This window comes from Salvelinus alpinus, chromosome 20 (genome assembly GCF_045679555.1).
Source record: "Salvelinus alpinus chromosome 20, SLU_Salpinus.1, whole genome shotgun sequence".
NCBI lineage: Eukaryota > Metazoa > Chordata > Actinopteri > Salmoniformes > Salmonidae > Salvelinus > Salvelinus alpinus.
In genome coordinates, this window is record NC_092105.1 from 36,313,114 (window position 1) to 36,331,217 (window position 18,104).

Consider the following 18,104-nt stretch of genomic DNA (forward strand, 5'->3'; position numbering starts at 1 on the left):
ACTCATTCATATATCTTTATGTACATATTCTTTATCCCTTTACACTTGTGTGTATAAGGTAGTAGTTGTGGAATTGTTAGGTTAGATTACTTGTTGGTTATTACTGCATTGTCGGAACTAGAAGCACAAGCATTTCGCTACACTCGCATTAACATCTGCTAACCATGTGTATGTGACAAATAAAATTTGATTTAATTTGAATGTAACAGGTAGTGTGTCTCAATGACAGAGTGTGTATATGTGTGTATGAGTGTAAGTGTGTAATTGTGTAATATGTCTGTATAATGTGTGTCCTTACAGCCTTGAGGTCACTGGTGCCGATGATGCCTCCTATCTCACTGAGGTCTCGGAGCAGTAGACTGAGGATCTCTGCTGCTCTCTTCTTATGGTGACTGCTGAGCTCCTGTAGACTGGACAGCTCCCTCTGCACCCCCTCCAGAGTGGTCTGAAACGCACACACATTTTACAATCACAGTCCAGTCATAATCCATATTCTAGAATATGTTTTGAACGGGGCAGAGGAATGCTAGAGAAATGGTCTGAGTTTCATTCCAGGAATGTTCCCTTCCCTCTGCCCTTGTTCACTCTCCTTCACGGATCTGAGACAACTGGGTAGGTGAAAGCAATAGTTCCTGAGGTGTACATATCCAGTCCTTTGAGCTCTGTAGCAATGCGGATGCCCCACCCACCTGAGGATCTGTCTTTTCCTATTTCCTGTGTTTGAGGGTGAAAAATCACTTCAATCTCACTGGATTGATTGCTTTCATTTTACTCTTGCCACTCTTTCATATTTTTTCTTGTGCCTGTCGTTTCTCCCCACATTCTAAGAAAATGCTGACAACAAATGTAATACTTGAACTTCATTCATTATTTGTCCATGCCAGTAAAATGTGCAATAAATGTGCAATGTGCAATAATTCAGTCAATATCTGATGGATATTTTTTTTAAATGCCATGCCACGGATACAAAGTATTCCCCCACGCCCTTGCCCCTTGCCCCTCTGGAAACCTTTTTCTCAAAGCTAAGGATCCGGATCACATTCTGCCCATGTGTTATTTAACTCACACATTTGTTTTTCTAACACAGCTGATGTTCACACTCCCCCTCGCTTCACATTTCGCTCATTACACACCCTCTTCTGTACCATGGTGATGTAACCTATGTCTCTGCCTCATACTTCTGAACAGCTGAAATAAAAACCCTGCGGCGATTTGTACGAACATTCCAAAACATTTATAATATGAATCTTCTCTGTCTGTCGTAACGGATATTGCAGTTGCACAAGCAGGACGCAGTCCCTACTCGTTGGAGCAAAAACAATCAGTGTTTTGTGTGATGATGTAGGGTGATCTTTACAGTTGCTGCCGTATCGTAGTTCCAGAAGCCTGTCTGCTTCTTGCGCAGCTTAGCCAATGTTTGCAATGATGAAGAAAAAATAACATTCGATCGCTAATTAGACTGCGTGTCTGTGTTTTGAGATGACCCCCCGGTACCACCCCTGCCCCGTGGGCCTGAAAGAAAAGAAAGTAACAAAAGTCTAAATATACGTACAGTACCAGTCATAAGTGTGGACACACCTACTCATTCAAGGGATTGTCTTTATTTTTTACTATTTTCTACATGGTAGAATAATAGTGAAGACATCAAAACTATGAATTAACACATATGGAATCATGTAGTAAACATAAAAGTGTTAAACAAATCAAAATATATTTTATATTGGAGATTCTTAAAAGTAGACACCCTTTGCCTTGATGACAGCTTTGCACACTCTTTCATAGTTTCGATGTCTTCACTATTATTCTAAAATGTAGAAAATAGTACAAATAAAGAAAAACCCTGGAATGAGTATGTGTGTCCAAACTTTTGACTGGTACTGTATATACTTGGTTTGTATGTGTGGGGCTTTAGCTGAGATTGTTCTTTACAGTCAAGTATATTTGTCCAGGTCTGAATGATTCCTTGACTAGCACCATTCATTCTCGCTGTTCATAATTCTAATGTTATCATTTCTAATTGTAACTGAATCCACTGGTTAAATGGGAGAGAGTGAGGTGATCATCTTAGAGCCAACATTTTCTTCACAGCAGTGCTGCCTGCCAGCAATAATCTTCTCTGATTGATTGAGAGATTCAAGGTGTTAGCATCATGAAGTAACATAATAGATGCAAAGCATTGAATATTTATATTCTAAATTAATTTTGTAACTTTGCCCCAGGAGCATTTAACTGCAGGTGACTCCCACATCATATGAAGGAATGTGCCAACCTGATTTAGGGGACACAGGGAACAGTTGGGAGTAAAACATTTTCTTGGTGTTAAATAAAGTCTGTGAACAAACTTAAAATGTATAAATTGATGGTTCAGATTACGGGATGCCAAGGTCATATTTGTCCATATTCTGTTCCAGTTAAAGGGTCGTTCAGGTTCAATTAGATCTGTGGACCATACTTTTTTAATGGCTAGCTCAGAATATGAGCTTCCCAAAGGTTTTTACATTATAGAGATCAGTACTTTCGGGAGCCCATATTATTTATTTATAAATCCCATCATTGGATAACCATCATTTTATAACTTGAGATGAAGCAGAATTTATCTATGATCGTCAATGAGTTTGGGAGTGATTACGATATATTGTATCGTTTTAACAATATTGAAAAAAAAAAATTGCACTAGTTGGCTGTACCTGCACCAAAACTCCATTATTTTCCTTCATAGCTGACTGATCAAAACTAGTTTTCTCATGGCTCTCTTGTCTCTCTGCAGCAGACATACAGTGAGCAATATGTTTGGAACACCGAAACGCAATAAAATCACAGTATCGAATCACAATAAATACAGAATCGTGAGAATCTCAATACATATAGTATCGGCACCGATGTATCGTGATAATATCGTATCAAGAGGTCCCTGGCAATTCCCAGCCCTACCAAACATGTCGATAACACATTTAGTGTAAAACCTGTAAATAGCTGCATGCAGCCTACTCCCCTCCTGAAAAAAGAATATGAAATCACACTTATGCTTACTGAATCATGGTGCTCCACAACTGTTTTGTGTACAACATGAAGTTTGTAGGAAATCACGCTTATGCTTTACAGCTTACTGAGGGAATGCAATAGTTGGAACAGTTTTGTGCACAGCATTAAGTTTGTAGGCTACACCAGTGTCCAGACATAGGCGATCAAGGAAGGGGTAGCGGCAACGGAGCACTCAGCACCGCAGCTACTTAGGCAGCGGAGTTTGTCACTAAAAAAAAATCCTGTAAATGTGCAGAAATATATGTATTTTTAGCCTGGGGAAATTGGGATACAGCCACTCTGTTTAAAAAATTCTAAACGTTTGGAGTATCTTCATCCATTATACAACTGTTGCGTTCATTAGAACTGTTCTAAAAATCTTTTAACCATTTTGATGATGATTGCTACCGTAAAGGGTTAGTGTGTTCAGAGGAGAGGGATCTTCCTGGAATGAAACACAGCCCTGGAGACCAAACTTCCTCCCAATATGACTCACGCTCTTCTGGTTGAGTTCCTCGCTGAGCTGGTTGTTGGAGCGGTTCTTGTTCTCCACTTCCTGGCTCTTGTGGTCGTAGTTAACAGCAAGCTCCTCCAGGGCCTGCAGCACCTCCTTCACCTCCTCTTTGGCCACCTCGTTCTCCCTCTGCAGCCTGGACAGGTCCTCCTGCAGCTTCTCATAGTCCTTACGGGCCGAAACCAGCAGCTAGATGGACGTGCAGGTGAGATGAGTAAACACACACACACACACACACACACACACACACACACACACAAATAACATATACACGCTAAATTCAATCAAACAATACGTTTCCAGCACAGTACTTAGACCCCCCAATATAACACCAGGATAGAAGCATCCTACAGTCTCTGGCACAAGACGAGGTATTATAAATCCACATCCCAAAATGAAAGCACAAATGCACTTCACAGGAGGTGGACAAGATGACAGAATGGCATTAAAGCAATTGTTTCTCTCAGCAGTTAGATTGTGCCCTGCTCCAGCCTTCAAACCCTTGACTATTTGCCTAGAGCGTAATGGACGTGTTACCATGGCAATGTCTTTCTTTTACAAATCCCTTTCTATAATTCCTTCTTTAAAAACCATTAAGGAAAGAATACTTGTATCTGATATGACTCACAGACACGGAGTCCCTACTACTACAGAACTTGCATAGCGTGCGATGTGCGTGATGAAACAAAGGTCTACACTAAGTATACAAAACATGAACACTTCCCATGACTGATTAGGTGAATCCGGGTGAAAGCTATGATCCCTTATTGATATCACTTCAATCAGTGTAAATGAAGGGGAGGAGACGGGTTAAATAAGGATTTTTATCCTTGAGACAATTGAGACATGAATTGTGTATGTGTGCCATTCAGAGGGTGAATGGGCAAGACAAAACATTTAAGTGCCTTTGAACGGGGTCTGGTAGTAGGTGCCAGACGCACCGGTTTGTGTCAAGAACTGCAGCGCTGGTCCACCACCCAAAAGACATCCAGCCAACTTGACACAACTCTGGGAAGCATTGGAATCAACATGGACCAGCATCACTGTGGAACGCTTTCGACACCTTGTAGAGTTCATGACTCGACAAATTGAGGCTGTTCTGAGGTTAAAATGGGGAAGGTGCAACTCAATATCACCACTAGATGGCAATAAACACAAATTCAAGTTATGCACTCTGTTTATGAGTGTAAAAAACATACTCCTTTGCTCATTGCACTAATTCAATTTGATGAATACCTTCACTTTTATCAAGTTACAGCATGTCAATCTACGAGACTAAGGAATATAGATGAAGGAGATGTGTTGTATAGGGTTGGATAAACTCACCTCATCTAGATGAAGGAGATGTGATGTATAGGGTTGGATAAGCTCACCTCATCTAGATGAAGGAGATGTGATGTATAGGGTTGGATAAACTCACCTCATCTAGATGAAGGAGATGTGATGTATAGGGTTGGATAAACTCACCTCATCTAGATGAAGGAGATGTGATGTATAGGGTTGGATAAACTCACCTCATCTAGATGAAGGAGATATGTTGTATAGGGTTGGATAAGCTCCCCTCATCTAGATGAAGGAGATGTGTTGTATAGGGTTGGATAAGCTCACCTCATCTAGATGAAGGAGATGTGTTGTATAGGGTTGGATAAGCTCACCTCATCTAGATGAAGGATATGTGTTGTATAGGGTTGGATAAACTCACCTCATCTAGATGAAGGAGATGTGTTGTATAGGGTTGGATAAGCTTACCTCATCTAGATGAAGGAGATGTGTTGTATAGGGTTGGATAGGCTCACCTCATCTAGATGAATGAGATGTGTTGTATAGGGTTGGATAAGCTTACCTCATCTAGATGAAGGAGATGTGTTGTATAGGGTTGGATAAGCTCACCTCATCTAGATGAAGGAGATGTGTTGTATAGGGTTGGATAAGCTTACCTCATCTAGATGAAGGAGATGTGTTGTATAGGGTTGGATAAGCTCACCTCATCTAGATGAAGGAGATGTGTTGTATAGGGTTGGATAAGCTCACCTCATCTAGATGAAGGAGATGTGTTGTATAGGGTTGGATAAGCTCACCTCATCTAGATGAAGGAGATGTGTTGTATAGGGTTGGATAAGCTTACCTCATCTAGATGAAGGAGATGTGTTGTATAGGGTTGGATAAGCTTACCTCATCTAGATGAAGGAGATGTGTTGTATAGGGTTGGATAAGCTTACCTCATCTAGATGAAGGAGATGTGTTGTATAGGGTTGGATAAGCTCACCTCATCTAGATGAAGGAGATGTGTTGTATAGGGTTGGATAAGCTTACCTCATCTTGATCGATCATCTGCTCTTTGAACTTCTCTGCCAGCTGACTGTGTTGGTTGATCTCATCATCCTGAGATGGGAGGAAAGAAGAAAAATACAATACAAAAATGTTGCATTCAGGTTTGGATTGACCAAGACTCTGTAATCCACTTTTTTGGGGGGGAGTTAGCTAAAGCAGGGCTATGGCTGCTAGTGTGAGACAGATTTGTGTGCACACCAATGTTTATTTTCCCAACAGTTAATTGACTTGAGATTTATGACCTGAGGATAATCAATATAATCAGGTAAATGTCTGGGTCATTAAACCAGATTTACAATAATTCCACAGAATTATGCATGTATGAGATTATATATCATTTGCATATGATTAAAGCCATCTTGTGGTTCATAAAATCTACAAACTGTCCCACCTCAATTAACCACAGACACAGCCCCTTTTCAGTCTTCCATGACCATGACCCCTCATCACTCAGTGAGTCATCATGCTGCATTCATGTGCTCTCGGCATTATCGGAAACCGTGAACATTAAGATTGGGAAGCCCGATCCATTCCTCTCTGGCCCCGCCCACCTTGTCATCCAGCTGCTGGTACAAGTCGGTGATGAGCCCCTCGTATCGGGTCTTCTCCTCGTCCAATAGCGGGACAGGGGGTGGGGCGATAGTGTCAATCATGGGCGTGGCCATGGCGTCACCACTGTTGCTCTTCTTCTCCTTACTGCTCAGCTGTTCCTCCACTGGAACAGCCTCACCTGGTTGAGGGAGGGAGGGAGGGGCAGCAGTGGTTAGAGTGATGGGCCTCAACCAAACAGTTGTGGGTTATGGAGAGGGAAAGCATGGACAGCTTTGACAGATTTTAGCTCACTAAATGTGCCTAAACGTCCTTATCACATTCATAACATGAGAGTGAGGGAGAAACAAAACAAACTGTACAGAAATCGTCTAAGCTCAGAGGAGAATAATATATATTATCTTTGTGTAACTATTTTCGTTCCATCCCATAAACAGAACACAGCCCAGCACAAACCCATTTCCACAGGAAACAGGCTGTATCACAACCGACCGTGATTGGGAGTCCCATAGGGCGCCGCACAATTGGCCCAACGTCGTCCGGGTTTTTGTTCCTCACTGACTTGCCTAGTTAAATAAAGGTTAAATAAAAAATAAATAAACATGGGACATGAATAATGTGACAGGTGATGAGGCTGATACCCGCTGGCAGAACCCAGGCGAGCGGCTTAGCCCCCGACCGTGCCGACCAGCCAAACACCACCACACCCAGAGATAATCCTCTCACAGCAGAAAGGGAGAAAGATGGATGAGTCTGTGTTGGGCAGCTCTCATGCAGACTTTAAGATAAGGCAGAAAAGCGAGGGATGGGGGTGGAGGGGGGAGGTAGAGTTATAAGCGGACAGAGCTCGGGGGAGGGGGACTTCTACTTCAGAGATCCAGAGGCAGGCCGCACTCTGCCATCTTCAAGGACTGTCTGGGCATTTGTAGCTGTGGCTAATCTACAATGCAGCGCATGAATGCGTGATCTTATCTCTGAGAGAGAGAGAGTAAAGAAATGATGGGTAGCCGTGGCAACCGTCAGTCCGCACCGTCAGCTAATACAGTATACGTGGTAGGTGACACACAGCTAGAATATTGTGACATTAAATCTCTCTAACCACCACAATGGAGAACCCTGACCATACTGGTCTTCACATGCTGCAGGGATATACAGTGTAACCCATTTGGGAGTATCAACAATCTGTTGATGCCTTACAGCTTGCATTATTTTGCAATGCAAATAGGAGATAATGTGTGCTTACTAATATTATTCACAATCTGCACAATCTCATGAATACAAAAGTACAAAAGGAGGCATATAAGCACAGCAAGTTGCTGCATGAGTACTGAGTGGAGGACGGTGATCGTTGCAAATGATGAACATACTTTTGATGAAAACAGAATCTAAATAAGGCCATTTCTTTGAGAGACAACATCCTCTATCCAGGTCACTCACTCAGAACATAGCCCAAACTAAGATGCAAAATTGCCTGCTGGGCAAAATCATCAACAAGCTATTTATTCTGACACAGGTTTTATTTAGAAAAAACAAAGCCGGCAAAGGGTTCTAACATTTTGTTAGAACTAAGCAGTGAGTAAATGACAGAACTGGAAACAGAATGAGTGAACGGATGAGTGGTTTTGGAAAACATCTTCAGTCCCCAACGTACCCCATTAGAGAAGCCTATTCTACACATACAGTGCATTCGGTTAGAATACAGACCCCTTGACTTTTTCCACATTTTGTTACATTACAGCCTTATTCTAAAATGGATGAAATTGTTTTTTCCCTTCATCAATCCACACACAATAATACCCCATAATGACATAGCAAAACAATAAATAAAATAAAAACAACAACTGAAATATTACATTTACATAAGTATTCAGACCCTTTACTCAGTACATTGCTGAAGCATCTTTGGCTGCGATTACAGCCCTGAGTCTTCTTGGGTAGGGTCGTTATCCTGTTGGAAGGTGAAGGTCCTGAGTGCTCTGTAGCAGGTTTTCATCAAGGATCTCTCTGCACTTTGCTCCATTCATCTTTCCCTTTCCCTAGTCTCCCAGTCCCTGCCACTGAAAAACATCCCCACAGCATGATGCTGCCACCACCATCCTTCACCGTAAGGAAGGTGCCAGGATTCCTCCAGACTTGACGCTTGGTAGTCAGGCCAAAAAGTTCAATCTTGGTTTCATCAGACCAGAGAATCTTGTTTCTCATGGTCTGAGAGTCCTTTAGGTGCCTTTTGGTAAACTCCAAGTGGGCCGCCATGTGCCTTTTACTGAGGAGTGGCTTCCGTCTGGCCACTTTACCATAAAGGCCTGATTGGTGGAGTGCTGCAGAGATAGTTGTCCTTCTGGAAGGTTCTTCCATCTCCACAGAGGAACTCTGGAGCTCTGTCAGAGTGACAATCGGGTTCTTGGTCACCTCCCTGACCAAGGCACTTCTCCCCCGATTGCTCAGTTTGGCCGGGCGGCCAGCTCTAGGAAGAGTCTTGGTGGTTCCAAACTTCTTCCATTTAAGAATGATGGAGTTCACTGTGTTCTTGGGGACCTTCAAAGCTACAAAAATGTTTTGCTACCCTTCCCCCAGATCTGTGCCTCAACACAATCCTGTCTCGGAGCTCTATGGATAATTCCTTTGACCTCATGGCTTGGTTTTTTACTCTGACATGCTGCCATGCGCTGTCAACTATGGGACCTTATATTGACAGGGGTGTGCCTTACCAAATCATGTCCAATCAATTGAATTTACCACAGGTGGACTTCATTCAAGTTGAAGAATGATCAGGATGATCAATTGAAACAGGATGCACCTGAGCTCAATTTCGAGTCTCATAGCAAAGGGTCTGAATACTTATGTAAATCAGGTATTTCTGTTTTTAATACATTTGCAACAAAAACCTATTTTCCCTTTGTCATTATGGGTATTGTGTCTTTATTAATCAGGTGGATTTAAAAAAAAAAAACAATTTTAGAATAAGGCTGTAACGTAACAAAATGTGGAAAAAGGGAAGGGGTCTGAATACTTTCAGAATACGATAGTGAATACGATGAACAAACCTCCGCTGAGTCATCCAGAGTTCTTCTTCATGATTTTCATCAAATAAAAACAGAGTTTCAGTAGAAACAGTGATGGTTCAACATCCTTTACAACCCGATGAGCTCTGAACACAAGTGAAGTCCTTAGCTTCCATATTCCAGGAGTAGCTGTCTGCAAACATCTATAGTCTCTCTGATGCTCCTGTAGTGGAGTAACTAGGAGCACAGTCAAATAAATGACAGTGGGTTTGTGTAAATGATCATACTGATTTCCATGCACTGGGAGGCCCTTGCATTCGAGATGCGCTTATCAGGATTCTAGTCTGGTTTAACCATAATTGCTACACGGCTTCTCCATTTTCTTTTTGTTCTCTCTTGCTCTCTCTCCTCTCCTATCCTCTCTCTCCATTTTTCTCAAGCTACTGTCTGTCTTTGTCATTGTCTCTATTTTCCCTCTCTCCTCTCTTGTTTTTTCTCTCTCATTATCTCTCTCTCTCTCTCTCTCTCTCTCTCTCTCTCTTCCCCTCTCTCTCACTACTCTCCTCTCTTGTCCTTTCTCTCTCATTACCCCCCTCTCTCTCTCCCCCTCTCTTTCACTCTTTCACTCCTCTACTCTCTTTCTTTGTTACCTTTCCTCCAGCGTTTGAGCTCGGTCTCAAGCTTCTGGATCACGTATTTCAAGCCTTTAGTCTTCTCTTTCTCCTTCTCATACTTCTTCTTCCATTCCTCAGCTGTCAGCTCTTGGTTCACTGACACTGTGTTCTTAATGGTCTTAGCTCTGCAACATTGAGAGAGAGGGGGGGGGGGGGTTGATGGATGGGAGAGGGCATATGGTAGTATTATGCACAAATAGTGTATGTGTACAGAAGGTCAAAGGTCTGACACTGAACTACAACACTCCAATAATCTACATTGATTTCTTATCACCCTTGCTGTTGGGTTTGGGCTAAACAGCAGCATTACAACAAGGTCACAGCTGATCTTCCTAGACTCATTAGAGATCTAATCTCTATTTTCACTACATCCCCATGAGGACACACAAATAAATCCCCCCTTGCAGACTGACTAGAAGAGATACACGGAACACCCCCTACAGTGTGTGTAGTATGAGTGCTAACCTCTGTCCAAACATGAGGGTGGACTTGGTCTCAGCCTCATTGTAGACAGAGGGGGAGGCACAGATGATGATGGTGGTCCTACAGTTTCCCCCCAGAGAGTCCTGCAGGATACGGGTCATCTTACTGTCTCTGTAGGGCACGTGGGTTTTCTACAGGACGGGAAGAGGGAAGATCAAGAGGAGCTTCACAAAATCTGTAACCAAATGCTATTTTATAGAATATTTCATGTTCACATCACATACAAAAGGACATGTTAGTAAAATAGGATAAGGAAATAATCAATCTGAGAGAGAGAGAGAGAGAAAGAGACAGACAGACAGTGGAAAAGAGAGCGAGAGAGACAGACAGACAGACAGACAGACAGACAGACAGACAGACAGACAGACAGACAGACAGACAGACAGACAGACAGACAGACAGACAGACAGACAGACAGAGAGAGAGACAGAGGGAAAGAGAGAGAGAGAGAGAGGGAGAGAGAGAGAGAGAGAGAGAGAGAGAGAGAGAGAGAGAGAGAGAGAGAGAGAGAGAGAGAGAGAGAGAGAGATGGAGAGAGAGAAAGAACTACAACACAGTGAAACAGACTTATAACTTACAGTTCCCTCGGCCAGAGCTGATATGACGTTCCCCAGGGCGGAGAGGGACTTATTGATATTCTTGGCCTCGTCCAACACAGATCCCTCTGCCCCAGTTTTACTGACCTGGAGAAGAGGATAATAAATACCCACAGCAGGATGACACTGCAAACAAGTTCTGTGGATAGATGGGTCTAATAGGTCTTCAACAAAAATGCTGTGTAAAGAGGTTATTTTAATGATGATTTATTGAAGAGAGTGAGAGAAGGAGAGGGAGGGGAGAGGGAAGACCTAGTGAGAGAGAGAGATGGAGGGTAGAAAAGCGTAGAAAGAGGGGAAACCACTCTGACCTTCTCACTGCCAGCCAGATCCACCAAGTAGAGTTTTCCTGACAGCTTCAGTTCTGTCTCTACGTTCTCCTGCTTGATGTTGATCAGGAAGATGCTGTGACTGCGAGAACTGTGCTCATTCATGTCTGTATGGACGAACAAAAAGCAGAGCAACATTTGAGTCAGTGCTAGCACAGAAAACGGGCGGCCTTTTGCTGAATCACTGGAAATCAATGGGTAGTTAGCAACATTCTTGCAACATTTCTTTATTAAACATGTACTTAAGTGATTCCGGAGGAAAAGAGAAGCCCATACTTGTAACAGCCACGTGACGATTGGATTTTCCTTCATCGATGACATCCATAACCTCTTCTGGACTGGACACAAAGCGTTCCGTACAGCCCTTTGTGGAAAAGTGGGAATATGTGTGAAGGTGAGGACCACAAGATTGCTGGGTAATGACCTGAAATATTACTGTGTTTAGAGAAGGAACAATCATATTCTCAACAATTGAACACCTTCCTGTTTATAGAACTTGAGCTACAGCGATTGGATACCCACCTTAACATAGGGCACCTTGTTTTTGTCCTCATGCACTGCTAGGTTGATCTTTGACACTTAAAATGAAAAATATATACATCAAAATTGTCCACCTCACTATTTAGAAATCTTAACTTAGTAAAACTAGAAATAAAGTCCTTACTCACCATCCAATAAGTCTCTGATTTTGTCTAAGTAGATTTCAAAATAGGAGACCTATAAACACAAAACATATCACACACAGCATAATCAAACAGACAGCATTGATCCTGTACCAGTCTTGCCCTTAGTGAAAGATTCACTGTTTTAACAGATGAACACTTGGGTTCCTAGACTTTTGTGTTGTAACATTTCCATTTGAGTTGCTAGAGGCAAGGCCGCGAGGACACACAGCCACAGAGTCACCAGCTGAAGGTGTCACTGCAGTGACCATATGGTACATATAGGCCACCCCAGCAGAACTGGCACCTCTGTGGGTCCTGTCACTAACACTAACACAGCAATGAGCACTGGACTAACCCTCAGCCACCACAACACCTGTTCCATTCACTTGTTATGGACCTGATGGTTTGGTAACAGTATAATACAAATGCCATACAAACATGTCTTTTTTTATATTCAAATATTATATTTACAAAAGCTATTGCATACATTTTACACTCAGCTTACACTTTCAACAAATCCTGCTATATGAACACAGACTATTTCCTTTGAAGGCAAGCTAAGCTACAATGCATGGACACTGACTCACTGAGCAACTAGCCCAGGGTTCAGAGGGGCCATTCCATGATGTGTCTGTTACCTTGATGTGGAACTCCAGGTTCTCGTCCATGGAGTAGATGTGGTCAAAGATGTCCCTGGCAATACGGGGGATGATACCCATCAGCTGGGAGTCATGGAGCTTGCCCTGAGATGGAGAACAGAAGATCTTTAACAAACAACATCCAACATTTCCAAAACATGACAATATAAAAAAAACTGCTTGTGCAAAAAAATACGCTGCTCACAAAATATATGTGAAGAAAATGATACATCTGACCCAAGAAGGAAAAGTGAGAGTATTTTTAAAACAACCCAACAAATATTCAGTCTCTCTGTCAGGTTACTCCAATGTTGGATTGCTCATTGCTCAGCAGTAGAGGCTGCTGAGGGGAGGATGGCTCATAATAATGGCTGGAACAGAGCGAATGGATTTGATGGATTTGATACCGTTCCACTGATTCCGCTCCAGCCATTACCACAAGCCCGTTCTCCCCAATTAAGGTGCCACCAACCTCCTGTGAAGTAGCGACAGAGGTTTATCACAGGCTGCTATCAAGCTCTTACAGAGAACAAATCATTCAGCATTAACCCTCATAGGGTGTTTCCAGATACAGTGCATTCTGAAAGTATTCAAACCCCTTTACTTTTCCACATTTTGTTACGTTACAGCCTTATTCTAAAATGTATTAAATACAAATTTTCGTCATCAATTTACACACAATACCAGACAATGACAAAATGAAAACAGATTTTTAGAAACTTATTTACATAAGTATTCAGACCCTTTGCTATGAGACTCGAAATTGAGCTCAGGTGCATCCTGTTTCCATTGATCATCCTTGAGATGTTTCTACAACTTGATTGGAGTCCACCTGTGGTAAATTCAATTAATTGGACATGATTTCGAAAGGCACACACCTGTCTATATAAGGTCTCATAGTTGACAGTGCATGTCAGAGCAAAAACCAAGCAATGTGGTCGAAGGAATTGTGTGTAGCGCTCCGAGACAGGATTACGTCGAGGCACAGATCCAGGGTAGGGTACCAAAACATTTCTGCAGTATTGAAGGTCCCCAAGAACACAGTGGCCTCAATCATTCTTAAATGGAAGAAGTTTGGAACCAGAGCTAGAGCTATAACTGGCCGCCCGGCCAAACTGAGCAATCGGGGGAGAAGGGCCTTTGGTCAGGGAGGTGACCAAGAACCCGATGGTCACTCTGACAGAGCTACAGAGTTCCTCTGTGGAGAAGTGGAGAACATTACAGAAGGACAACCATCTCTGCAGCACTCCACCAATCAAGCCTTTATGGTCGAATGACCAGACGGAAGCCACTCCTCAGTAAAAGGCACATGACAGCCCACTTGGAGTTTTCCAAAAGGCACCTAAAGACTCTCAGACTACGAGAAACAAGATTCTCTGGCCTGATGAAACCAAGATTTAACTTTTTGGCCTGAATGCCAAGCGTCACGTCAGGAGGAAACCTGGCACCATCCCTACGGTGAAGCATGGTACTGGCAGCATGATGCTGTGGGGATGTTTTTCAGCAGCAGGGACTGGGAGACTAGTCAGGATCTAGGGAAAGATGAACGGAGCAAAGTACAGAGAGATCCTTTTTTTTTTTTTTTTTTTATTTTTTTAAATTTTATCCCCTTTTCTCCCCAATTTTTCGTGGTATCCAATCGCTAGTAATTACTATTACTATCTTGTCTCATCGCTACAACTCCCGTACGGGCTCGGGAGAGACGAAGGTCGAAAGTCATGCGTCCTCCGAAGCACAACCCAACCTAGCCGCACTGCTTCTTAACACAGCGCGCCTCCAACCCGGAAGCCAGCCGCACCAATGTGTCGGAGGAAACACCGTGCACCCGCCCCCTCGGTTAGCGCGCATTGCGCCCGGCCCGCCACAGGAGTCGCTGGAGCGCGATGAGACAAGGATATCCCTACCGGCCAAACCCTCCCTAACCCGGACGACGCTAAGCCAATTGTGCGTCGCCCCACGGACCTCCCGGTCGCGGCCGGCTGCGACAGAGCCTGGGCGCGAACCCAGACTCTGGTGGCGCAGCATAGCACTGCGATGCAGTGCTCTAGACCACTGCGCCACCCGGGAGGCACAGAGAGATCCTTGATGAAAACCTGCTACAGAGAGCTCAGGACCTCAGACTGGGGCGAAGGTTCACCTTCCAACAGGACAACGACCCTAAGCATACAGCCAAGACAATGCAGGAGCAGCTTCGGAACAAGTCTCTGTCATTGAGTGGCCCAGCCAGAGCCCGAACTTGAACCCAATCGAACATCTCTGGAGAGACCTGAAAATAGCTGTGCAGCGACGCTCCCCATCCAACCTGACTTGAGAGGATCTGCAGAGAAGAATTGGAGAAACTCCCCAAATACAGGTGTGCAAGCCTGTAGCGTCATACCCAAGAAGACTCGAGGCTGTAATCACTGCCAAAGGTGCTTCAACAAAGTACTGCGTAAAGGGTCTGAATACTTATGTAAATGTGATATTTCTGTTTAAAATGTTTATAAATTAGCAAGAACAACAAAAAATACTGTTTTTGCTTTGTCATTATGGGGTATTGTCTGTAGATTAATGAGGAAAAAAACAATTGGATACATTTTAGAATAAGGCTGTAATGTAACAAAAAGTCAAGGGGTCTGAATACTTTCTGAATGCACTGTATAGTCCTCTTTAAAAGAACCGATCTCAGTCCTCTTTAAAGTGAACTCTGGGGTAAAAAATAAAAGCTAAAGAACTCGGTTTGTATTCACACTGCCCTTGCCTTTGAATGAGGACTCAACTCTTTTGCCAGTTCACTTCACCTATTCTGTGGTCCGAGTCTTCTATGTTTATATAATTCAATCAATGCACTCTGGGTTTTTACAAAGTGCAGGACAATCCATTCCATCAGAACGTCTTATCACCTAGTTCTAAAGTACCTTACATTTTGGAAGCTAATAGATTGCATTTAGTTAAAAGATTAAACATAATAATTGCCACCAGAAGATGCTATTAACATGTAAATATTATTGGTAACAGAATAAGTAGTAGAAGAATAACTACAGACTAAATAATGCTATAATACATCCAATCTAGGCTACTGTTCCTTTAAGAGCTAGAATTGATTTTGTACCCTATGCTGTGATTCTCACCAAATATATTGTTTTCTTCTCACACTATTCAAATCCCACATGAGAATAAACGGCTTATGAATAAGTTCTCTTTACACATATCTCTTTACCACATATTGCAAAAAATGATCACATATTGCATAAAATGATCTGACCTAAAAACTGGACACATATTTTAGCATCCTTGAAAATTGCTAATTAATATCCAGAAACAGCACACATTTTTTTCTGCGAACCTTCACATTATCATCTTCTCTCTTTTGTGGCACCAATGTGATGGTTCATGGCAGAGGAAACGGTATTGCAGGATTCTAGTGTGTGGTGCGGGAATTATGACAAGTGAACCTGGGGAGCTTTGTGTTCACATTAACCTAAAAAAAGGAACTGGACAGAGGAATTCAAGCAAGCCGAACTCAGGCCACCTCAAAAGATGAGTTAAAAACAATTGTTTAAAAGGGACCAAGTGTGAAAACACCCTTAGTCTTCATAAGGCCTATGTCCTCATATTAAAATGAAATATACATGGGACCTCAAGGGGGTTTCATTACAGACTTCTTGGCCAGCCTGTATCCCTTCAAGAATTTAGTCCTCTCATCTCCATCCCAATCCCCATTTAATTCAGTCTGACCCTTCCTTAAACAGCCAAATTGCAATTTAAAAACATTATTGTCTCCGCAATAATTTACTCTGCAATGGACTATTACCGTTTGCCCTTCGCCTCAGGGCTGCTATGTCCTTCAAACTGTAATTTGATTCTAGGTATGGGGAGATGTATAATAGCGTTTTAGATGAAACACATAACAGGGATAGTTTTACATTCTGGTCAGGCTGGCAGAGCTTGCATGGAAGCTAATCATATTGCCACCATCGCTTTCCCCGCCCTTCCATCACCTGCTAAGGAAACATGTGGATCTGAATGATGGTATAAATGTTTTTCGATTTCATCCTCAAGCTTGCTGAAGAATCTCTGGGCTGTTACCAGGGGAACGGCTGCAGCTGAATAGGAGGCTATACTGTATGTGTAATCGCATGGCGGCACATCGTGTGAACTGTAGCAGAGAAGCACCTCGCTGCTATTTTGGCGTGCCGTCTGGCATAGGCAGTCGGGCTAAATAAAGGTATGCCAGGAAGGAAGACGCAGCAGGAGGGAGGGACTGTTGGATAATGTTCCCATCTGAGGAGAATTAGGAATTACATTTCTCACAAGCTTGAACAAGATTTTTTACTGAAAATATTAATATTTTTGTGTGTCTGTTTGAATGCTGCCTGACTGGCACCTCCCTTTAATGAAACAAACGTGTTTGACAGATACAGCTTCAAATGTGTTTGTCAGCGAAATCTCAAGTGTCTGCCGCCTGAGTAGTAACCACTGCACAATTCAGATCCGCCTGTAAAAATAATGTTTGTGCGATTCTCTCCCATGTTAGGATTATGACTGAGGGAAACGGCTTAAACCCAGTCAATCCCTGCTCAGTCAATGGGTCACTAGACCCTCTACAGATGATGCAGGCAGTGAGGCCAAAGGTTCACCCTGCTTCCAGACTGCACCTCTGTCTCCTCTTTATACAGTTTCATGTTCCATGGGCCTCTCCGTCGTGCTGTCTTGTAAAGCTCATTAAAACTAGCTGCTAATGGCCACACTTGCACTGTAGCTTCACATGTCCTGTGATTACGTATATCATTTTCAATACTGCTATCCTTAATCTAATCTCTGACGGAATCTCTTTGGCTCTCACGCAAATCCCGATGAGGACTCAAAATGTCCTCCAGACTTACCTCCATGGTGTGAGTCTTGCCTGACGAGGTCTGGCCATAGGCAAAGATGGTTCCATTGTAGCCACCCAACACATCTGCAAAACAAAACACGGTGGGGTTAACTTTTTCAAAATAGGCCTGAAACTGAGTTCACATGACGACGGTGAGGATGTGAGATAATTGGGCTGTATAGGGCACAGCGTTTACCTTTGACGATCTGCTTGGCACAGGCATCGTAGACCTGCTCCTGGGCTGTGTTGGGTGGCAGGACTCGGTCAAACACATAAGGCTTGCCCTGCATGGAAAAAGGAGGAAGTAACCTGTCAAGAGAGTCCCCATCTCATTCCACCTTTCATTTGCCGCTGAGAAATCATTGTCAAGCTAATGCCCGGAGATATTTTCATATCAACAAAACTGATTGGAAGTTAAACACTTTTCATCACAGGCATTTCTCACTG

General features: G+C 42.9%; 1 protein-coding gene across 1 annotated transcript in view; it reads right to left on the minus strand.

The window, feature by feature from the left end:
- LOC139546766 (kinesin heavy chain-like) overlaps positions 1–18,104 on the minus strand; it is a 34,989-nt gene that overhangs the window by 9,098 nt on the left and 7,787 nt on the right. The window contains exons 2-15 of the mRNA XM_071355521.1: positions 17,854–17,941; positions 17,668–17,741; positions 12,803–12,907; positions 12,168–12,216; positions 12,022–12,077; positions 11,776–11,863; positions 11,482–11,606; positions 11,153–11,257; positions 10,557–10,705; positions 10,068–10,216; positions 6,418–6,596; positions 5,849–5,917; positions 3,518–3,724; positions 299–445 (exon numbers count right to left, since the gene is read on the minus strand). Of these exons, the coding sequence (XP_071211622.1) occupies positions 299–445; positions 3,518–3,724; positions 5,849–5,917; positions 6,418–6,596; positions 10,068–10,216; positions 10,557–10,705; positions 11,153–11,257; positions 11,482–11,606; positions 11,776–11,863; positions 12,022–12,077; positions 12,168–12,216; positions 12,803–12,907; positions 17,668–17,741; positions 17,854–17,941 (1,590 nt within the window). The remainder of the gene's footprint in view (positions 1–298; positions 446–3,517; positions 3,725–5,848; positions 5,918–6,417; positions 6,597–10,067; positions 10,217–10,556; positions 10,706–11,152; positions 11,258–11,481; positions 11,607–11,775; positions 11,864–12,021; positions 12,078–12,167; positions 12,217–12,802; positions 12,908–17,667; positions 17,742–17,853; positions 17,942–18,104) is intronic.